The 8766-nt window shown below is 41.8% G+C and overlaps 1 protein-coding gene across 7 annotated transcripts in view; it reads right to left on the reverse strand.

Moving 5' to 3' along the window:
* DCAF6 (DDB1 and CUL4 associated factor 6) overlaps nucleotides 1-2884 on the reverse strand; it is a 71713-nt gene extending 68829 nt beyond the window's left edge. For all 7 annotated transcript variants that reach the window (XM_017731447.1, XM_017731446.1, XM_017731448.1 and 4 more), the window contains exon 1: nucleotides 2800-2884. In XM_017731447.1, coding sequence (XP_017586936.1) covers nucleotides 2800-2869 — 70 coding nt within the window. In that variant the 5' untranslated portion in view covers nucleotides 2870-2884. The remainder of the gene's footprint in view (nucleotides 1-2799) is intronic.
* Nucleotides 2885-8766: the final 5882 nt, after the last annotated feature.

Below are 8766 nucleotides of genomic sequence, written 5' to 3' on the forward strand. Positions count from 1 at the left end.
CCTTCCAGTGATGCTGCTTCTCCCACTCTGCCAGCAGGACTAATCCCAGGAATTCCAGACAGAGGCTCTGGGCAAAATCAAAGCCTACTATTTAAAGTTGTTTAAGCTAACGTGATACTCATTTTTAAACAGATTAAGAAGTGTTTATACAGAAGCTTACCAGCATATCTACAGACATGTCTTCTAGCAAAAAGAACCCAGGGCCTGCCTTTTCCACAAATGAAACTGAGCCCTTGGACAGGGTGGACGTTTAACATTCTGCACACCCGCCTAATTTGACATACCATTTAATCCTGGGTAGTATAGGAATTGTATAGTGCTGGTTGTTTGGGGGAAAATGGGAAACAGATATATAGATACCATAACAGATATAGGTCATAACCCGTAAGATTACAAATGTAAACACCAGGAAACTGTCCAGAATTAAAGACAGATTACGTCGAAGTTGAGCTCAAATAAAAAGCTGAGTCTTGACAGTAGATGACTATTAAGTCAACACTGTACTCACAGAGGTTAAATTATCACTGGGTATTTAAAAACAAATGGGGAAAAAAAACTTTTAAAAATTGCATTGCCTGTTGCATTAAATTATATGTATTCATCCTAGATAACAAAAAACCCCTGTTTAACTCCAAAGACTCTTTTTTTTTTTTAAACTGAAGAGAGTCCAGAGGACATATCAGTGTTTCTAAAATAAAACTGAATTAAAAAGGAACCAGATTTTTTCCTCATTTCCTAGAAAGGTAAATAACAGGAACACACTACAATAACTGTAACAACAAAGCCATGCAACCTAAATAAAGAGGTGGGTTTGGTTTAACAGTTTAATTTTAATAGTTTTTTATACTGGTGAAGTTTCAGTAAAGAGGTGGATTTGGTTTAATAGTTTAATTTTAATAGTTTTTTTATATTGGTGAAATTTCAGTAGTTCAAAAAGGGCTGAACAAACACATGATATCTGCTAAGCAGAGAGCAGTCAGCATTAAGGACACATTCAATTTTCCCAGAGGAAAGCCTGCAAATCCTTGAAGAACAAGATGAGGAAAATACGGGGATATTAAAATTCAGTGATGTGACTCAGATTCCATCTCATGATATTCGCATTCAATATTTAATGATTCAACACACGCTAAAGCATTTGGGACACATCTGAACCAGCAGCTCACTAAGCCCCAAAGACATGAAAACGCCGAGACTTGCACTCAAACAGTGAAAAATCCAGCTTTGTTCAACGGCTGGCATAGTTTGTATCTGAACTGATCCTTTTCCTTACTGCCAGCACAGGACCGGTCTCAAGTGTCAACAGGTTCTTGATACATGATCAGTTGTATCCCACTGGACTATTTTGGGGACACTCAAGGATAGAAGATCAGGAATCACATGCAAAGTCACAAGAACTCACAGAGTTGCAGTGCAACATCTTGGAAGTGACTGAACACAGACAGGTTTAATGATCTGCCCTAATGCAGTTAATGGAAGCAATCCAAGTGGAAGAAGGCTACAGGGAGAAAAAAAATTAAAATAAATAAATAAAGAGATCTAAAGGATCTCTCACATCACCGCCTCATCCTGAAATACAAATCCAGTACATGCTGTACACGACTTGTTTTTGCAGCAAGAGACAGCTTTCATGTATCCAAAGCTCATTATTAGAAGATCAAGGTACAACTTAACTACGAAGCTGTCTGAAACACTCAGTATCAAGGCACAGGCAGTTTTTTACAAAGCAAACACATTCCCTGTAAAGTCTTTAAAAGCACACAATGTAAATTCAATGAAATATTGCAATCAAATATGAAAATACATTAGAAGTGCACACAAATGTCTGCAGTTTCCAGCTGTCTGCAGGAGAACACTGAGGCTCCAAAGGATACAAAGCAAATACATTTGCATCCTAAGACTGAGTATAATTCAAGTATTATAATACATGCAAAGCCTTGGGACTGCAACCCACTTACATGCACTCATATTTCCTGGGAGCCATTAACACACAATTAATATTCTGTTAATCACAGACATTACACATAAGGTTAATCCCTTAAAATCCGAAAGTACATGTGCATAGTTCAGCCCATTTCAAGAAATGCTGACAAAACTGCAGGTAAGTTAAAAGGCCTCTTGAATTTCTGAAGGACAGAAAATCAACAATCTAAAACAGTTATACCAACTTTTCATCATTTCTTGCTGGCCAAATATAATGCCAGAAATCCACCTTCCATTTTAATTCATAGGTCAAAATACAATGGCAGCAAAAAAGTTGGTGGTTTAGAAAATTAAAACACCAAAACTCAGTAAGTAGGTTCATTGATAAGTTCTGATCCAGGCAGTAGTATAAAAAAAAAAAAAAAGAAGAAAAACCAAAACCCAAAAAGCAGGTTTCTGCAGAGTAATCCCACCAAAGAACATAATACTGTGATCCATAAGGGTCCACAGTTTTACACAAACTGGTTTTAGTACATAAAAAAACAGAAGCTGTGCTACTATCAATCCCCAGCATCCTAAAAACAAACATTGGAAATCATTCTCTTATTTCAGGACAGAGTGACAGAAGGCAGCAAATAATCCCAGACCCTGTATGTAATTGGTTTTTTTTTTAAAGAAAATATACAAAAATAATCATCACCACCTTATCACTGAATGGAAGCCAGATGGGACAACACTGAGGAGAAAGAAGCAGTAACATAAACCGTAACAATTAAACCACAAAACACACAGGAAGATATAACTGAAAAAAGGTCAGCGATATTAACTACAAGCAAAGATTTCTAAGATAATAACTAAACAAGCTATCAAATTTACCTAAATTAGTGGTGCAGCTACATGGCTGTACCACGTGCAGGTCCAAGTGGCTGCTGTCCTCCACTCCCATAGCTCAGTTAGTCTACGACTGAAAGAAGCCCAAAGATAATAGAAGGCTGATTAGACTGAAATTAAAACTAAGCATTGAGCTCTCAGGCCACAGAAATACTCATCTAACCTTAATCCTGCCTCCCAGCTCACATCTCTTTCTGGTTTTCTGCTATGTACCAAATTATAACCAGCCAGCATTTTTTATTTGTTGTTTTGTCCAGATGATTCTGTTACACTGTGCTTTTATTATCCTTTATCAACATTAAAGGCTTTAAAGTGGGTGTCTTTATAATCTGAGCTGATTTACTTTGAAGTAGGAAGAAAAAAAAAAATCATTAATCTAGTATGCTAGGATCACCCCTAACATTTTTTCCTACAAGCTGTTTTAGATATACATATAGTGTCTTTCTGTTCCTTGGTACCAGTTTAAATGAGATAGTATCAGGGAATTCATTTCAGACACAGTCTCTTTATTAAACTCCAAATTCAGTTTGTTATCAACAGGTCTTGATGCCACATTCTTCTTTCCATTGCCCATCTGTAATTTTTTTTAAGGACTGGAGTCACTAAGCCTTGCTTTTATTAAAAAGGGGAAAAAACTCCAAAGATATCCAGTTTAAGGCAATACCTGATCACTGTCCTCTCTCGTGTTTTTTTCAATTAAAAAGTTACATCCCTTTTCTGCAATGTTCTTAAGCATCTGAAACTTTTCTACAGCACGAGTGAAAATCCAATGACTATGCCAAATTTCCTGCCTTCCTCATGCTTCCTGCCTCCTTCCAATATTAGATTGAGCACATAAAAACTATTCCACAGATGTACTTTCCTCCAACTCATTCATTACACCGTGAACTTAAATTCTGCCTCTGCCTATTCCTATTATTCAGAAAACATCTCTAATGAAAAAAATCCGGGGAGTTCACGTACATCTTTCTAAAACCTTCAGTTAGTCCAGTTTCACGAAGTATTTGGTGTGTGATAGAATATATCACTACAGAACTGCGTTCTCAGAATCAGACCATCAGGTACATTTATAATGCTTTTTTTTCCAACAGCAGTTAATCTGCTAGACTTGAAGGAAAAATAACACAAAACACCTCTACCAATTCTGGAGTTTAGCTGCAACGGATGAGTGTTTTTATCTCATGATGGAGAAGATAATTAATTCCAGAGGTTTAGGACATGAAATTTAACAGTGTACCTGAAAAAAAACTAAACATCAAAAATATTATGCAAAGAATTTAAGAAGACAGGTTGATTAAATATTCTGACCATCTCCAAGTTTGCAGGAGCACCAGCTACAAAGCTGATCATCTTAAAGCTGTCAGACCTTTCTTACTCCACATTATTTTCAAGGACCAAGATACCATGTGTTAAAATACAGCTGAAGCAGAACTGGGCAAAATAATGCCTCTCTTTTTGGTTGTTCTCCCCAGCATTCTAGTTTTTATTCTGCTGGGTTAGGTTGGATTGTTTGCCCAAGAAAAGCAAAAGAGAGAATGAAAGTTTACAGTATTTTAAGGAAGCATTTTAATTTCACTCTTGCACTCTGGGCAATGTATTTTAGGAAGTACCAAATGTTCAGCAGCACCACCCAATTCTATCTTCATTCAACCAGCCACTACTAGTTTTATAAACTGATATGAATGGAAGGCAGTCAATATCAAAACAAGTCAGTTATAATAGCTACTCTTGCCTGTTTTTAACCCTACTCATGAGCAGGGCAATCAACTAACTTCAAAACTAGTTAGTTCTGGGGTTACTGTGGTTCATCCCTATAAATAAAGAAGGGGAACCATTGAAACCTAAGTAGTTTAGTAGGTTCTCCATACACACAAATATTCACAGATCTCTTTGTAGTAAGAACTGTTGAAGCTTTACAAAATTTGGTCACAATGAGCCTAATCAGTGGTTTCCTTACAGAGAATTTTTTAGAGATTTCAGACTTTCCCCAAATCTCAAAACCCAGGATGATAAAAACTTAGTAAGATATGAAACAATCTTTAAAGAAGGGGGAGTGAAAGCTCACAGAAAAGCATCACAGTGCTATCTCTAACATATCTGGTAAGTTTAAAAATTTCATATGACAAGGAAAGAAGACTTCAGAAAATAGTAATCTGCATGAGGATATCAGAGATTGGGGACAACTGATTATTTTTATATTTGCTTCCATTGCATCAAGCACCACAGCTTCCAACAACCACTCTGAACTAAAATACAGTATCAGTTCCTCTCCTTTTAGACTGAGAGACTTTCTCAGGATAACCTGCTATGTCAGACAGCAAAAATACACCAAACAAACAAAAACCCCAAAACAAACAAATAAAAATAGAAAAAAAAGGAAAAGCCTTCATTCTTTGTCCCGTCTAAACAGAGCCATTCTCAGCAGCAGGACCCTTCACAGAAAAGCAAATAAACCCATCACATTAAATACTTCAGAGGAATTATGGATCCCCTTTTTCTTGCAAGAAACCCATGCTGCCATTTCTCTAGTCAAATCATTATACACTATATTTAATCCACACAGAGGCCTTTATTGTGCTGGCACAGAACACTCTACCTGCCGTCAGAACAGGTTTCTTCACTAGCCCCTGAAACACTGCCACAATGATACAAAATTGCAAGATTTGCAGATTCTTGTGAAAGTATCCCGAGTAATTAGACTCGCCAGCTTCAAAGCAGAATTTAACTTGGATACCACAGTTTGCACCAATGTTTTTCAGGGTAAAAGCACCGCGATGTGCTACTGAAAGCAGTCTGAAACTCAATTTCCACCTGTGATCCAGCAGCAGGGCTCCTCCCACCAGCACCGGGCTAAGAGGATCCCTAAACTGAATCAAAGAGAAGAGAGTTACTGACAGCCTCCCCCAGGCCTGGCTTCCTCTGGAGACTTCAAATACAAGCACTGCCTGAAATTGAGACTAATTAGCCTACAAATGGCGAAGGAAACGTAGCTAACAGATACATTGCTGAGACCCACATCTTCCCTCCCTCATCACAGCAGGAGCTCTCACCAAAGGATAACATCTGAAGGACACATCCCAGGGACGCACATATGGCCCCATCTCCACGAGCTGTTTCTCTGGAACTCTGTCCACAACTGACGGGGCTTCAGAGCAATTATTTAGGGATCTTGCAAAATCAAAATCAGACAGAGTTTTTGCAAGGCCATGTATTCCAGGGGTGAGCTATCTGCATGGAAAGGTACATTACACAGATCCTTCCTGGAGCAGCTGTTTTCAGAAGCTGAGAGAGTCTATTTATAGAGTGCCACTTGATTGCCAGTTCACATGAAACTAAAACACCGAGTAAATAGGAAACAGCAATTAGTTCTCAGCTGTCTTCCTTCAAAACAGGGTCACTGTCAATATTTCTGACATTTTACACTGTAGCACAACACAACCATCCCAATGAAGGGCTGAGTATGCAAGTACCATCCACACAGACACATCTTCCTCCCAACTGCATTGTTGGTCATGGACTTGCTATAACGCTTTTCCTTTGATTTGTGGCTGCAGAAGAGCAGCAGGCAATGAAGAGATACATAAACTACTTCATTTTGTACCAGTATCCATAATTGTTTTGACAAATTTACAAAAATCCACCCAAACAAAAACACCAGACAAACAAAAAGCAAAAAAACGCACATGGACAATGCCTTGAGTCTCCCAATGCTATTCCTAAGTTACAATGAAATGCCTGATCTGCATTTGTTCTGTCTGCCAGACTGCTGAAACACTACTAAAAATATATATAAATAGGAAGAAGCCTTACTTCCCATGCAGACCAGATCAGCAGTGACCAACAACCAGTGGCACCCACCTGACCACTGCAGTCTTGACCAGTGGGCCAGAGAACAAAGCTCCTACACAGAGCTGCTGAAGTCTGAAAAAGACCCACACCTACACTGCACACAAAAAGGCACAACAACAGGCCTCTTGTCTGGGAAATCTGCACACGAACAACCACACCTGACTAGCAGTCAAATTAGTGGGTTTATTAAGGCCATAAACGCCATTTGGGGTAAAAGTGCAGTGGTTTCACAAGACAAGCACACCCTGGACCAAGCCCTTGGTGAAAAGCAGGAGTCAGTAAGGACTGAGCATCTCTTGCCATCACCAATGCAGATCTCAACATCAATTCAGTGCGAAGGCTCTCCCCAGTTCCTGTTTTTTCAAGGCTCCAAAGCAACTGAACTTGTTTAGGTTAAAGGTAAAACAGTAAATATGAGACCTTAACCAAGGCACCAGAGGGGGTTTGTTTTTAACTAAAGTTATGTGCATTTTATTTGGAGCATCATCCAGAAAAGACATCTTGGTAAGTCTGGGAAGACGATTTCCACTGTTCAAATCTTAGTACTTTAACTGTCAGAGACACAACCATGTAAAAGCAGCAGAAGAAAGAAAACAAAAAAGATCTTCTTCTTCAAAAAACGGAACCTTCACACTACAGTCCTAATTTTAACATTGAGCTTTTCTGCTCCAACCGGAGCAGACAAAAAGAAAAAAAAAAACAAAACAAAACAGTCAGAAGGATTGATCACTAAAAGTTAGAACAATCCTCAGCTAAGGCTTGGCCAAGCACAGCTGGAGACATAACTAAAATCAAAAGCAGATACATAGTTAGTTCTTAACCTTTTTCTTAATTTTAGGACTCAACATTTCTTTCCAGGGGACTTGTGTGCTGCACACGCACACGCCCCTCTCTGTAATCGGTACAAACCAACAGCAATAACCTGATTTCCTTGATTAACCTTTTGTAGATTACTGAGTGCTCAGGGACTACAGACAGAAAACTCCTGAGTTAGGCTCGGTAATGCGATATCCCACCTTAAATTCCACCAGGAAAAAACCAAACGACAAACCATTCCCACCGAGCACAGCCGGGAAAGCCTGGGAGGCATAGAACGACACTCGTTTTACAGTGCTGTAAATCAAGCTCCATCTCGAGTACTCGAGGTTTCCGCTCCAAGGCAGGAATTGTTCTGCCACACGAACACAAAAGAACGCGTTCCCGACCCACGGAGCCATTTACCCTGGAGAGCCACCCCCCCAAATCCACAGTGCCGCTACGATGGATCGCCACACCTCCAAAAACACGTGAATAAATACTGTTTTTTTAAACATTTTTCTGATAACACTTTTTGCAGAACCTGCGCCACGACAAAGAATATCAATAGTTCCTTCACGCCACAGAAACCTCCCCGCGGCCTCGGAAACTAAAAGTGGCGCTGGCTTTAACTTGGAAAGTGAAAATACCTGCCTTGCGTGTGGAGGCGAGGGCAGCCCAGGGTTGGGGCGCCAGCGGGGACCCAGCGGTGGCCGCGGAGCACTTGGAGACACAAAGGGCGGCCGGATCGGCCCGCACCGAGCGCGTTCCAGCGGCTCGGCTTCTCCCAGAGCCCCGGGAACACCTCGAGGGCGCCCGGACAGCGGCCGCGCCATGATCCCGGGGGCGTTTACGTGCTTTGTTCCCAACCTCCGGCAGCTCAGCGCCGGCAGATCCGGACCCTGCCCGGCCCCGGGCACGGAACGCCGACACCGGCGCTATTTCGAGCCGCCGCCCAACTTCCCGGCTGGATCTCGGCGTGCAACAGTTCCTTCGGGAAACAAGGGGGGCGGGCGAGCGGAGCCTGGCACCCAGGGACCGGGGGGGGCTGGGGGGCCCCGGACCACCCCGGGAGCGCGGAGGGATGAGGCAGGAGCGGGGGGAGCCCTGGAGCACCCCGGGAGCGCGGAGGGATGGGGTGGGGGTCTCCTGGACCACCCCCGAGGGCGCGGAGGGCCGGGGGGCGGATTTGGGGAAGGTGTCACCGCCCCACGCGGGGCACAGGAAACTTCGGAGCTGTGGGACAGCGCGGCCGAGCGGGGGAGCGGCGGCGCCTGGCAGGGGCTCCCGCCCCCCCCCCCACCTGGG

Source organism: Corvus brachyrhynchos, unplaced genomic scaffold (assembly GCF_000691975.1).
Source record: "Corvus brachyrhynchos isolate BGI_N302 unplaced genomic scaffold, ASM69197v1 scaffold152, whole genome shotgun sequence".
Lineage (NCBI taxonomy): Eukaryota > Metazoa > Chordata > Aves > Passeriformes > Corvidae > Corvus > Corvus brachyrhynchos.